This window comes from Octopus bimaculoides, chromosome 4 (genome assembly GCF_001194135.2).
Source record: "Octopus bimaculoides isolate UCB-OBI-ISO-001 chromosome 4, ASM119413v2, whole genome shotgun sequence".
Taxonomy (NCBI): Eukaryota; Metazoa; Mollusca; class Cephalopoda; order Octopoda; family Octopodidae; genus Octopus; species Octopus bimaculoides.
Window position 1 is genome coordinate 39,303,684 of NC_068984.1, and position 15,466 is coordinate 39,319,149.

The 15,466-nt window shown below is 35.8% G+C and overlaps 1 protein-coding gene across 1 annotated transcript in view; it reads right to left on the reverse strand.

The window, feature by feature from the left end:
* Positions 1-1,059: 1,059 nt before the first annotated feature.
* The window catches only part of LOC106879412 (uncharacterized), a 74,840-nt gene continuing 60,433 nt past the window's right edge, over positions 1,060-15,466 (reverse strand). Inside the window, exon 4 of the mRNA XM_014928966.2 lies at positions 1,060-5,537. Within this exon, the coding sequence (XP_014784452.1) occupies positions 4,644-5,537 (894 nt within the window). The 3' untranslated portion in view covers positions 1,060-4,643. The remainder of the gene's footprint in view (positions 5,538-15,466) is intronic.

Below are 15,466 nucleotides of genomic sequence, written 5' to 3' on the forward strand. Positions count from 1 at the left end.
ACACAATTTTTAAAGTAGGCTCTTTATTCATCTCTCCACTATTTTCATTCAATTCCTTTCTCCTCAGAACAAACAATTTTGAATCTTCACCTTGATCATATCTTTTCTGCTGGTGTTAACTGAAAATTTAAGGCATCAGCCATCATGATCTCAGAAAGCCTGCAAAGATCAGAGGCATTGTCCTTTTCTAGACTCAGCAAGTAAAAAAGTGACATTCAATTTTTAATTTCCATAATATATTTTAACCATAATATAAAACAGTAATTGCACATCATAGAAATTTTATTATAAAATTATATGTTCTATAATATAGTTAATAATGTTTTGTATCTTATAATAATTCTGCTTATTCCTCTGTTACTTAGCCTGTCCATAACACTTTCATGTGGTTAGTTGAAAGGAAAGACGAAGGGCAAGAGAAAAAGAGGGTAAGGTGAAGACTGAGAGAGAAAGAGTGAGAGTGCTATAAAATTGTGCATAAAGTATATAATATAAAGTGTATATATAAAGTACATTAAGTAATCACCATGTTTCAATTACCTTCACTTTTTAATGAATAGCAGATGAGCAATTATCTTTTGATACAGACACAACATAGACTATACTCTCAGATTTTTTGGATGAAGTTTTCAGAAATAACCCAATAAGTTTACCATTAACTCCATAAAATATTCTCAGGTCCTACTAGTTTGAATACAAATGATACTCAAATAATAATATAATTTTATACAAAGAAAAAAAAAACCCAATGCAATCACAAAAGCTTGTAATTTATTTCAACATAATATTTATGGGCACTGGAGGATTTCTGTTTGTGACTAATACAGATGACACCAAAACTAATAGCATAATCCATAGATGCCTTTGAAGTAATAATAAAAATGGTATGAAAGATAAAAGATGGCATTGAAAAAGTGGATGATTAGAAAAAGAATAAAGTGCATAATTAGTCAGATACTAATATATTGAAAGCCTTCTTGCTGTACATGCAGGAACATATTTTAAAATGATGGGCAATTAATAACTAGCCTTATGAGTAATCATTGTAAAGTTATATTATTTGTGATGAAAGCAGCAGATATTTTGAGAATTATGTGAACTTTTGATTCAATTGTAGTAACTGTCTTTTAGGAGAATTGTGTTTAATTATATAATTGCAGCTAAAAGCATTTTTGCTAGATGAACATAGAATAAAACTAGATGAAAAAAATACAAGAGGAAACAAGAATAATTTGTAAAATGGCATAAATAAAGAAATGTTGACAGTCAATCCCAGACCACTAAAATATAAAGTTCCCTGGTGGTATAAACTTAGAGCATAAATGGCATGGTATTTTCTTATCCTATCAACAACAAAAGCAGCAACAACATTAATATCCACAGCAAGAAAACAAAGAATATGAATAAGAATATTAGCAAATTTTTATTGGCTCAAAATAGGGATAGTTCAAAGACTAAATAAGAATGAAAACTAAAGTTAAAAAAGAAACACTTAGAGTTTACATTCATTAAAAGGGTCAGGTCAGCAATAACAATAAAAGCTTTAATAAACAGATGAGAAAAACAATAATAACAATGTAGAAAAACAGTAATAAAAGTAATAACTTGTAGAGACATTTAACATACTTGAATGGTCAGAATGCTATCCATTGGCACAGACTAAATAACCATGGATTAAATCAAATAAATTATGAAAGTATAGAAAAATAACTGTGTAAACAAATGAAGTATTAATTTGCTTATAAAACTGACTGATTTATAAGTTACATAATCAAGGTATTACAAATATTGGCCAGGTGATCATCAAACATCCTAACTGCCTTTTCCCCTCTGAATTTCAATGAAATATTTGCCTTGGTCTTCTTAACGTACGACCGACCCACTGATTACATTTTGCTATTTCTTGGTGATGGATTCCTTGGTGTTTGACATTCACAGGTTTTTAATATCTAATTTTTAGAATGGTTTTGAGGCACCTTTTTTGTGACTGGAACTTTCTGAGGAGATTTGTTCATTTGTCATGATTTAGTAACCTGTAGTTGGATGGTTTAATGTTGTTAAAGAAAATTCTCAGCTTACTATGCCTGGACAAAGCCTTGAAGCCTGACTAACTTTTCAAAACTCAGATGTCCTTTTCTGTACTTTCAGTTACAGTACATGCATGAAACACTTAATTTCATTCAACATGTAATTTTCATGGTTTGAATTTTTATGATTTCTGTCTTCCAAATGTTAACCCTCAGTTTAGTTTTCACTACTTTCTCTGTTAGCTTGTCTGTCTTTCTCTGTATGTCTTGAACTTTTGAGACCTCAAGAAATGTCTTGATTCTCTAAGCCAGGGGTTTTCAAACTGTGGTCCGCGGACCACAGGGAGTCCGCAAGGACAAGACAGGGGGTCCGTGGACAGCAAATACTTTTTATGGGCAATTTGATTTTATATATGTTTTTTAATCGAAATCTTTTAATTGACAATAAACCTATTTGTTAAATACTGTTAAATAAATAAATGAAAAAATATATGTTATTTTAAGCAAATGTTTATGTATAAATTTCATAAGTGTTTATCAAGGGGTCTCTAAGGTAAAGCCTGAAATATAAAGGGGTCCACGAGTCAAAAAGTTTGAAAACCCCTGCTCTAAGCTACTTTTCTACCTATTATATGCTTTCTCTTTTGGTCTATGTAGTTTGATGCAATATCAAGAAGATCATTGACAATAATAAACATCCAGCTTTTACCTCAAGAGGTTTCAGCCATTAGGCAACACTTGACAAGAGGCGTCTTTATAAAGCTTCTGAATGAACATTTTGAGGATTCCACTGTGGTGGAATTGACCCTAAATTACTTTGCTATGGTGGTCATCAATTTGTAGTACAGAAATGCATATTATTGAGTAAATAACAAATCGGTACTATCATTTCCTGTTCAATAATTACATATTTATTATTTTTCATTGTGTCAGTTTAACCAAACAGCTTCTGACAAATTACAAATACTAGATGTTTCCAAGTGTTGCAATCAGTTGTTCTTTTTGCTGTTGCTCACTGATCAAACCTAATCAAGCAGATCTATGATTGAAACATTCTAGCTGTGACCATCCTGTATTTTCATATATCATTTACCACATTCTCCAATGTAACTTTGTTTTGGGATGATATATAGTGATTTGAAGGAGGGTTGGATGCTATCTTTTGCAGGTTGACTGATTGAAAAGAGGATCCTTGCTTGCATGTAAGAAGTATGATTGTCTAATTGCTCAAGGACATCATCTGCATAAAGGAATATGCGGTTGAATGGAGGCTGGGAGTTGATGAAGTTTATCGCAGAATATGCAAAGATATCAAGTTTTGAAGAACTCATTAGCAAATTGCCAATAAATAAACTTTTGCTGAAAATGTCAACAGAAATCTTGTGGAGTGGCCTTTTAAAGACACCCACACCACCAAAATGACTGGATTATTCTCCTCCATGTATAAAGTATGTAACATTTCCCGCACTATTTTTCTGATCAACATGGTCATATTCAGAATAGGCTGTGTAAATGTATATATCTGAGGATGGCTTGGAAGCAAGGCCACTTGTTCAATAACGTTAAGACACTAGATTTTCATGTTGCCAACAGTAAGACCAGCACTTTTGGGTTGTATGCAGCTGATCCCATATCTGCAGTTTAATCTAAGACCAAAACATGTCAGGAGTAGTCCTTCTTAGCTGCCAGGAAACATTATAATAATATTAATATTATCCTTTCATCACTGTGTACTTATCTGTAATTAGCTTTTTAATGCTCAAAGTATTAGATATATTCACACTAGCTTAATTATTGCTTTTATGTACATAGCATTTCAGTAATTTCTCTGAATAATTTACTTTCTAAAAGGCAAAAAGGCAATTTGTAGTACCGTATATACTTGGCTATAAGTTGCACTTTTTTCCCTGAAATTTTTGCCTGAAGTTGGGGGTGTGACTTTTAAGCGTATCCTATAAAAATATCTTTAGATATTTTCTAGGTACAAGCCATGTTAGAAGTTCCAACACTTGGAATAATTGAAAAAACCCGAACCGCTAATTCTGAAGTCAAGAAGTACACGGAAGATAATCTTTAGATATTTCTTTATATCTTTCATTACTTCTGTTAGTATGAAATAAACAATTAATTTTAAAAAAGTGAGTTTAATGCTTGTTTTTTTTTTGTACCATAACTGTCTTTCTTTAATTCGATATAAGGCATAAATCAGAAAGTAAAGGGAAAGTATCGAAGCAATTAAGTCTCAGTATGATGAACAAGTCAGCTAGCATAATCAGCGGTTTGTAAAATGCATGGGCTTAATGGGATAACAGTTGTTGTAAGTCATCTTCAGCTTACTGAAAGCTCACGAACAACAACTATGTCTGTGTGATTCCTAATAGAACTTTGCTCTTCAACATCAAAAATGTTGCTGCAACTTATAGTCAGGTCAGTGATAAAATTCCTGATCTGAACCAAGTTGGAGGTGCATCTTATAGATGAGTATATATGGTATTTATAGTTGTGTATATATGGTATTTTGATTTTAGAAAATAAATGTTAACATACATACACACCACCCATATGTGTGTGTGTGTTCCTTTTATTTTATATACATATATGTACATATTAATCAAATTAGTTCTTTCCAGCTGCATAACATACATAACCCAATTCAAACCAACCTGATTTGTAAAGTTGAAGCTTTGTTTCTGGTTTATGTTTATCCAAATACATTCCATATATGATCTGTTGATCTGTACTTATTAGTTTTATAGACAAAGACTTGTTAACAAAGTTCAAATACTCTTGAGTAAATTTGTACAAAACATCATATTTACCAAGATTGCTAGCACCTCCTATCCACACCATATTGTCATAAATAATGTCTTTATATGTTACATCCTTCTGGAAATCATCTACCTGGGCATAGGCAACTTTTGTATCATCAAAATCTGTAGGTTTTGCCAATTTAAATTTTGGGTCATCATGGAGATATCGAAAAAGTCCAATATCTAACCACATAAAGTATTTAGTATGAAAATAGTTCTTTCTTATAACCTGGTTAAGAAGTTCAAATTTTGCATGCATGGCACAAGAATATCCAGGTACAACAGTATTGGGAAGATGTTTTGGGTAATCAGGCTGTGTATATATTTGAGAAATATTTTCTTGTATCTTAAATGACCACAATTCCTTCTTGTTTATCAGAAATGTCTTGGTTCGTTCTTTAGGAAACTTTTCCCTTAACTTTTGAAAATATTTGTATGCAATCATATCATTTGTATAAAAAATTACATTATTGGTCATGTTGCGAAATACAGACATCCATTTGTAATAGATATTTGGGTTATACTGATGTCTAAAAACTCCTTTTGCAAAGGATCCTATATTGAAATAAGCAGTCAAGACTGTGATTTCATTGGAAAGATTCATAGTCTTCTTTGAAAGGTCACTTTTAAAAGCGAGAATGTTTTCCTCGATTGATGATATTTCTGTAGAGTTTTGAATAACATATTCAATTTGAAGATCCTGTTAAATAAATAATATATAAAATTATGAAGGACCAAAATAATATGCAAAATAAATGAATAAATAAATAAATAAAGTTTATATTTTACTGGGGCATATTCACTGTGATACAAATCTTAAATCTGCACATTCCTTTAAAATTTGTTTGTTATTAGTGCTCTGGTCCATATTGAAGCAGTAGATTTCTTGATTCTGCTGTAATGGAACTTCAGACTATTTCCCATAAATTAATTGTCTTAACAATGACTTAACAATTGAGTAAATGAGTCTAGGACATTTACCCCCACCCCATGGACAATTACCCCTGAGAACAACAGATGATGATTTAAAGCTTCTTAATATATTGGAGAGGGTGTAATTAACCAAGTGGGGTAATTGTCCTGGGGGTGAGTAATTGTCCTGATATTAACTAAATTATTATCCTGTACCTAAGCTATTTATGATAATAAAATAGAAGGAAAGAGTAGATTGACCTTTCTCTATTCTTATAATTTCTTGTCACAGTTGACAATTCCAGGAGTATGTGATGTGTCTTTGAGTGTATGCTTAATTGCTGCCTAGCTTTGCCATGTCCACTGCCATTTATTATGCACACAAATGACGCGAAATCTCTGAAGGATGTAACCCACTGTACGGCTATAAACACAGCAGCATCAACAAGTTACACCTCTTTCAACCAGTTGCATGCACAATGGCTCATTGGATGATAGGGTGTACAGACATAACAATAGCTATTACAAATTACACTGTCTTTAAACTGGTTGCATGCTCAAACCTTTTCTGTAGACTAGCTCTGCAGTTAGTCACATGTCAATAGCAATAACACATTGCTTTCTACATCCTACACATATTTTGGTACAAGGAACTGACAATGTGAGTATATAATAAAATATAACGTATATTATCACTTGTAATAACCAACTTTACATAAAAATTTCGGAATGCTATTTTAGAATAAATATACTCTTTTTATATATGAATTGCCTCCTAATTTGCAGAATGTTATTTTTGCATCATTAGTCATATTGCTTAATTTCATAAAAATCCTCCTATAGGTTATTGTGAAATAGTTGGAGGAAAGGAAGTGATGTTGGTCAAGCCAATGTAAAAATATTGGGCAATTCAAGCTAATGTATCAATGAAATCATTTTTCTTTCTTACTTATTATTATTATTATTATTATTATTATTATTATACATTTTTATGGATTTAAATAGCTGCAGGAATAGCTGTGTAGGGAAGAAGTTTGCTTTGTAACCACATGTTTTCGGTTCAGTCCCACTGTACAACACCTTGAGCAAGTGTCTTGTACTATAGCCTCAGATTAATCAATGCTTTGTGAATGAATTTGGTAGACAGGAACTGTGTATATATACTTACATACAAAGGAGTATCTACAAGCTATAGACCAATGCTTGGTCATGGCATATAAACATGTTTGTGTGTGTGCATGTGCATGTGTCTGTGTGCATATATACTTATGTTGTTACTACAGGTGTGAAGTGTATGTATGTGTGTGTATGTGAGTGCATGAATGCGTATGTATACTGTGACATAGACCAATGGTTAACAGTACCAGCACCAACTATCCACTAAAAAATCAATACTTTGGGGTCAGCTAGTCTCTATCTTTACCCATCCCAGTTAAATATTCGTAACAACCATTTTTGACCCTTAACAACAGTAATTATCTGTTCTTGTCTCTCCCTCTTTCTTCCCCATTTTGTATTATTCCCACTCCCACATATTTGACCTCATCTTTCTATTTCTTACTTCTTCAAACATTTGTTTTCTTTCTTCTGTTCTTCCAGTTTCACTATTCATTTCAAGTCACATCTGCAGTGAATTAACTTGGAAATTTTAATTCTATGCTACCTTCATATAATTAAGGTATCCTCAGCCTGGTGATTAGTTAAGTTGAGTATTCTTCATTGAATAATTATTACATCAGAGAATCAGCTAGTTAAGAAACATATGTTGCCTGGATTTTATCCATTCCACTCCCTCAATTTGGACTTTTAGTCATATTCATAGTAAGTCTAGTAGCTAACTGTGAATTATACAGAAACTTTCAGTTTATTGAATGTCTTAGTAATTTTGATATTGGAAAAAGTGTGTAACATTTGACACCGATAGATTGTTATGGCTCCTGACTATACACTGTCCACTCTTGTTTTCTATATTTTCCATGGACTGCTTGAAGCTTACAAACTATCTCCACTTGAGTCCCTAACATTCCTTTTCCATGCTGGCATGGTTTGGATAGTTTGACAGAAGCTAGCTAGGCTGGGAGCCACACCAGCCTCCATTCTCTGTTTTGGCATGGTTTCTACAACTTGATGCACTTCCTAATGCCATCTATTTTACAGGGTGTAGTGGATGCTTTTTACATGGCTCTAGCATCAGTGCATTCTATGTGGCACCATCACTGACAGGGTCCCCAAGTAACTTGCAAGATGAAGCCCTGTCAACTGAGAGTGAGGGGTAGTATTGAGGTGTTAGGCTAGTGGCTTTGTGTCAGTAGAGATTAAAGGTATAGAGGGACAGAGATAGGTGTCTTGCTGTAGAATAAATTCCTGGATACCCCAGTTGGAAAAGAAAGGAGAATGAGTGAGCGAGTAAGATAAAGAGAGTGCAGACAAGTGAGTGTTAATGATGGAGAACAGCACAAAAAGTAGATGATTGGTGGAGACAGTAGGCAGGGGAAGATAATGAGAAATAGAATGGTTTGGGGGTGGAGGACGGAAGGTAACTGAGAAAGTGGAGGAATGTAGAACATGCCTATTCTGCTGTCAGGTGATAGAGAAGTGATGGGTGTTAGGGGGTGAAATGTGGGAGAGAAATGGTTGATGGTGCAGAGAGGATAGAGGTGGGGGTGAGGCAAAGCTTCTCACAGACAAGCATTACCAAGGTGGTTTAGGATATAAATTCTGGTGTGGTGGATGAGTCTTCTTGGGTATAACAAGGTGCCATATATCTCAGTCCTTTGTCATCTTCTTTGTGAGGTCCAGTGTCTTGAGATCAGCCATCAATACTTTGCCCACTGTCTTCCTGGGTCACCCTCTTCTCCAAGTTTGACCCGCTTTAAGTGATCAGCACTTCTTTATGCAACTGTTCACATCTATATGCATCACATGATTAAACCAGTGCTGTCTTCTCTATTGCAAACTACATTTAATTCCTCTTATGTCTAACTTTTCACTCAATACACTAGTGCTCTGTTGCACATGCACAAAGACACTGTACATCGAGCAGAACATACTAGCTTCATTCCTCTCTAATCTTTGCATGTCCTCTGCATTCAGGGAACCCGTTTCACTACCATATGACATTGGTGTTCACACACATGCATCATTCAATCATTCAATTTTCCTTTCGCTCAGAGAGAGAGAGAGAGAGAGAGAGAGAGTGAAAGACCTTTGGTTGCCAACAGAGGCAAAAGCTCTTTGAATTTTCTCCAACCTATTTTTATTCTAGCTATTACACCTTTAGTACATCTGCCTCTACTGCTAATAAGTTACCTAGGTAGCAGAAATTATCTACAACTTCTGGAGAACATTCGAGGGGGTGTGCAATTTTAAAAAATCAATTTCCTATGTGTCTGTAGATTTTATGGCTACTGTGAGAGATAGGAAAATGGAGGAGAGGGATGTGGGTGACACCTGTTGAGAGGAGGACGTGTAGTAGTTTGGGAGGGATGATACAGTTGACAAGGGGAAGAGAGAGAGATGACGTATTTGGGTAGGCTGAAAGAGTAAGGGATAGAGAGAATGAGAGAGAGAGAGAGAGAGAGAGAGAGAAACATAGTGCATGAGGAGAGATAAATTGGTGATTTGAGGGAGGATGGAGTTGTCAATGTAACATGCAAATATAAATCCACATGTAGAACACACGCACACAGACAAATACACATAATATTAAAATAACTAACAAAGGATGGTGAGTTTGTTAGTTCAAATACATACAGCTGTTTCCAGTATTTGTTCTCAACATATAGGCTTAAACTTTATACTTTTTTAATCCAGAAGGTCAGTAAGTGCTGATACCTAATGAACGAACAGTTACTTATCCTGCTATAGACTAAGCAGAATTATAACACACACACACACACACAGATACACAGACAGACACACACATACACATACACACACACACAAGCACAGACATACACACACAGAGACATACAAACACATACACACAGAGACACATACACAACAACAAAATATGTATACTCTACTACACAATGCAGTTTGAATTAGAAGAACTGAAAATAATTGTAAATATTTGAAAGCTTTTGTTTTGACAGGAAGTTATAAGAATGTAAACACTTTGGTTCTATACTTCTGTTGAACAATAACAAGGGCATTGTGAGACATGACAGACATGTTTCACAATTTGATTATCACTCATACACACATACATGTATATACATACTCACACACACACACACACACACATGCATACAGAGGTTAATTTATGCATATATGGCATTATGGAGTACTAAAGAAGACCTGCCCACCAACATACACATGGCAAAACATGCATTGAAATAAGAGTAGCGTTAGAATATTGAATCTATGGAGTTGTAGCCGGGCAGTTGAATTATTTCATCCCAGGGTAACAGCACACTTGCGCTGTGTTCCTCTGTCATTTAGAAGCTGGTGGTGGAAGAATACACTGGACGGCTTCTACCCAGCCGGACTGGTGTGAATCTGAAGAGAACGACTTTAGTTGCTGTCCAGATGCCGAAAAGCAAATGCCATTATTGACTGTCTAGTGACTGTTGGTCATACGGAACAGCACATTGATATACTGCTTATATACTCACATGGGCAACAACTCAATGCATTTTCTATTGCATGCAATGTGTGGATATTATTACTGACTATCTAGTTTAGTAAGTGTGTTAACTCCTCTCCGCCTACATCACTCAAGTGGATTCTCATCTCTATCATCACACACATTCTGATACACAGCAATAGAAATCACAATTATTTGGCTTGGTTCATTTGTTATACTGTGTTAACTTCTACCTATATAAATCTGTGATATGTTAACCTAAAGAAAAAAAATGCCTTCTGATCTAACTTTATTCCAACATACACTCATGTACAACACTTGTATCTTAACTACATACTAAAGTGGTTATGCAACACCTTGATAGCCTAGTAAACTCCTGTTACAGAGTCACTTTATGTTTATGTGTATGTATACGAGGTCTGATCAATAAGTATCCAAACGTAGTAATGAGTAATGTAGTAATGAGCTGTAGTAATGAGGCTATAGTAACGAGCTGTAGTAATGAGGCTAAAGCATACAGACTGAAGCCATTTGGCAAAGATTGACCTTGAACTATGCTGTGCAAGCATACTAAGTTTTAACATTCTAGTTCACTTCTGCTGTTTACAGCAGTGCTTGGAAGGAAGGTGTGTAGCGTGTGATCATCACATTGACCATGACAAAGAAAGTTGTCATGGCAATACCTACTCAGAGGCCTACACAAAGCTGCAGAAAGCATATGGAGAGGGGATGTATGAACCGTACACAAGTGTACGAGTAGTTCAGATGTTTCCAAGATGGCCCAAAAAGTATCAATATTGATGAACACTCTGGGAGACCAGCAACCGGCAGAACTGAGAAAACCATCACAGATGTGCATGCAGCTGTGAGAGGAAATTGTCAAATCACCATCCATGAGTTATCAGAGGATGTGCAGATTAGTTACGGTTCAGTTCAATCTATTACCACTGAAGTTTTGGCAAGGGTTTTACAGCTAGATGCCCTTCGAAACGCCAACAACTTTACAATATGGATTGGGTGCTTTTAAGTGGCGCCTGCACTGAGAGGGTCACCAAGTACTTGCAAGACAAAAAAAAATCTCTTTTGAGAGGGAATTGGAGGAGGTAATCTTGTGTCAGGTGATGAAAGGTTATAGTGAGACAGAAAAACAGAAACAGGTGTCTTGCTGTAGAGAAGATACAAGGTTATCCAGCCCGGGGTGGGGGTGGGGGAAGAGGAGATCAGAAATGATGACAGAAGCAGGTGCACTGCAACAAAGGAAATACATGGTTACCCAACTTGAGGGAAGTGCAGGGGAAGGAGAGAGAGACTGGGTGACAGCAGGACAGAGATGGTGCTAAAGTGCCGGACATGCTCAAAAGGGATGGGGATCAGGATATAAATGGGATGGTTGAGTAAAGGAAGAAAGAGATATAGTTGATGGCAAGTGCCAGGGCATACCCTTGAGGTTCAAAGGTCATAAGATAAATGGCAGTATATTGCGATAAAGCATGATTAGAGTGTGCAGAGAGGTGGGGGGTGGCAAAAACCTGGGTATATATAGTGTTGGGGGGGGGTGCTACTGGATAGCAATGATACAGAGGAACAGGGCCATGAGAACAGGATTTGGGAGTGAGAGGTAGGTATAATGTATGAAGGAAGAAATGTGAGGAAGAGAAATGTAAAGATGTAGATTGGTTTGTTGGGGCAGTGTGTGTGAAAAGTTTTTTTGTTATGTGTTGGTGGAATACGCAGATCAGGAGCTAGCAGATATCAATGATACAGTGAGACAGGGTGTGTGGGTGGAACACACAAGTTGAGGGCTTTCAGTGATTGGCGCTTCTTTATGCAGCTGTCCTCATTCATACACATCACATGTCCAAACCAATGTAGTTTTCTCTCTTGCATACTACATGTAATTTCTCTCATGCCTAATTTCTTTCTCAATACATCTGCACTTTGTTGTATATGCGCACATCCAACAGAGCATACTACCTTCATTTCTCTCCAGTCTACACATGTCTTCTGCATTCAGACCCCATGTCTCACTACCATGGAGTATAGCCATTCGCACACAAACATCATACAGTCTACCTTTCACTCTGAGAGAGAAAGAGAGAGAGAGAGAGAGAGAGAGAGAGTCCTTTTGTTGCCAACTGAGGTAGTAGCTCTCTGAACTTCCTCCACCCAATTCTTATCTTAAAAACAAGACTTTCAGTGCATCATCCACCATTGCTAATTTAGTCACCTAGGTAACAAAAACTATCTATAACCTTAAGAGAGCCTCTTGGGCATTTGAGAGAATCTTGGTCGTGTGTGCTCTTAGTGCTTATTGTTTCTGCACATACATACTGTTCCTGCCACATACAAAGACGACTTTATCTGTTAATCTACTTATGATTCCTCTGCACCTCTTATGTGTCCATAGTTTACACTGGGTGCAGAAACTCCTTTCCTACTTATTGAGCAGGGCCATTTACTTGATGGAAAGAGAGTTTCATCATTTTTCTTACTAACAACAACTTTGGTCTTTGTTAGGTTGACTTTAAGGCCCTTTGATTCCAGATTTTGTTTCCATACTTGGAATTTCTTCTCCAATTCTGCTAAAGATTCTGCAGTAAGAGCAAGGTCATCAGTATATAGCAGTTCCCACGGGCACCCAGTTTTGAATTCCTCTGTTATGGCCTGGAGGACTATAATGAATAAGAGTGGGCTGAGAACTGAGCCTGGTGAACCCCTACCTGTATGCTAAATTTATCACTGTATTCATGGCCAACTCTCACCTTACTGACAACACCACAGCACATGGCTTGTACAGCTTTAACAAGTCATTCCTCTACTCCTAACTTCCTTAGAGATCACCATGTAACAGAGTAGAGAACTTTGTCGAAAGCTTTCTTCAGGTTGACGAAAGCTAAGTACAATGGCTTACTTTTGACCAAGTGATTTTCCTACAGTTGTCTCACTAGGAAGATGGAATTTGTGGTACTCTTCCCAGGTACAAAATCAAACTGCATCTCATCTAGTTTAATTCTATTTCTAATCAATTGAACTATAACTCTCTCTCTCTCTGTATATATACATATATATTTATATATATAAATGTATATGTGTGTGTGTATGTGTCTTATGTATAGATGTGTATATATATATATTATATATATAAGGCTGGCCCATCCTAATCTTTTTTGTTAATTATATGCAATTATGGAATGCAGAGGGGGTAAGGGTGAGATGGAAAGAGTAGGGGAAAAATTGAAAAAGAGAGATAAAGCTTGGAAGAAAGGAGGGGCTGAGGATTTTTGAAAGATATGTGTGGAAGGTTCTTCAACATGAAACCATTTGGTAACATGAATTGGCTGCCTTGTGCCTAGAGTAAAAAAAAATATTTCTTTACACAAATTTACCTGTTAAATAGAACCTGTTTCATGAAACAGTCATTTTTAATTAAATATCCAAGTTAGTTTGTGATAAAAATTTTGGACAAGTTAAAACTTTGTGTATGTTTATGCTTACATTTCTTTAATTAGAGTTCTTTCTGTTTGCTATATACAAGCTGTTGCTTGAATTTATACACATATCGCAATACAATTTAGAGACAATGTATATTTGTATTTCCATTATTGACAGAATTGTTAGTACACTGGAAAAATGCTTAGCAGCATTTCTTCTGATTCTTTCATCCTGAGTTCAAATTTGACTGAGGTGAAATTTGCCTTTCATTTCTTCAGAGCTGATGAAATAAATATCAGCTAAGCATTGGGTTGATATAATTGACTAATTCTCTCTTCACAAACTGTTGGTCTTGTGCCAAAGTTTGAGACAATTACTGTTGTTATTAGTGTAATGAATGGTAGAATTGATAGAGTAGTAGATAGAATACTCTACACAACTTAATTTCAATATTTTACTCCTTGAATTCAAATTAGATTTGACCATTTGTTTGTTCAGGGTGGTAAGCTGGCAAAATGCTTAGGAGCATTTCTTCTGCCTCTTTATATTCTGAGTCCAAATCCAGCTGAGGTCAACTTGGCCTTTCTTTCTTACAATCTTGATAAAATAAAGTACCAGTCAAGTACTGGAGTTGATGTAATTAACTTGTCCCTTTCCCTGAAAATTGCTAACCTTCAATCCTGCAATAGACCAGCATTCTGTTCAGAGGGCATATTGTGATCTCAGTCACTCTTAACTAGCCTTATGAATCCTATTGCTCAAGAAAAAAAAGAAGAAAACTCATTTGTTCATGGTTTGTAAAACAAGAATCACTAAAGTACACATCAATATAATTAATTGTACCCTTTCCTCACAATTTATGGCTTTGTGTCTATATATGAAACCATTAATATTATTGTTACATTAAAAAAAAAGTTACTTAAAATATTGTTACATTTTACTGATTTAAACATTGTTGGAAAATGAAACCAATTGCAAATGTTTCTTTGTGTTGACATTTATATAAAGAAAATTTAGCTGATGCCATATAAAAAGCACCCACTACACCCTGTAAAGTATTGGGTCACCCCATAAATAATGCAATTTTTTCAATTACATAAACTAAGTCAGAGGGAGACAGGATAAACTACTTGCATCAGCTTGCAATAAAAGTAGGCAGTAATTTTACCTGGTACTTATTCTTAGTGCAAGTTTTGAAGAGTACAGTTCGATTTTAACAGTTATTTTTCCAAAGCTATAGTGAAAATGATGAAGGAGCATATTTGGCATATTTTGCTTTATGAGTTCAATCATCATCATCATCATCGTCGTTTAACGTCCGCTTTCCATGCTAGCATGGGTTGGACGATTTGACTGAGGACTGGTGAAACCAGATGGCTACACCAGGCTCCAATCTGATTTGGCAGAGTTTCTACAGCTGCATGCCCTTCCTAACGCCAACCACTCAGAGAGTGTAGTGGGTGCTTTTTATGTGCCACCAGCATGAAGGCCAGTCAGGTGGTACTGACAACGGCCACGCTCAAAATGGTGTATTTTATGTGCCACCCGCACAAGAGCCAGTCCAGGGGCACTGGCAATGATCTCGCTCGAAAGTCCTTACACATGCCGCGGGCACAGGTACCATCATAATTTCGCTTCCGCTTGCCCCAATAAGTCTTCGCAAGCTGAGTTTCGTGTCCAATGAGGGAGACGACGTT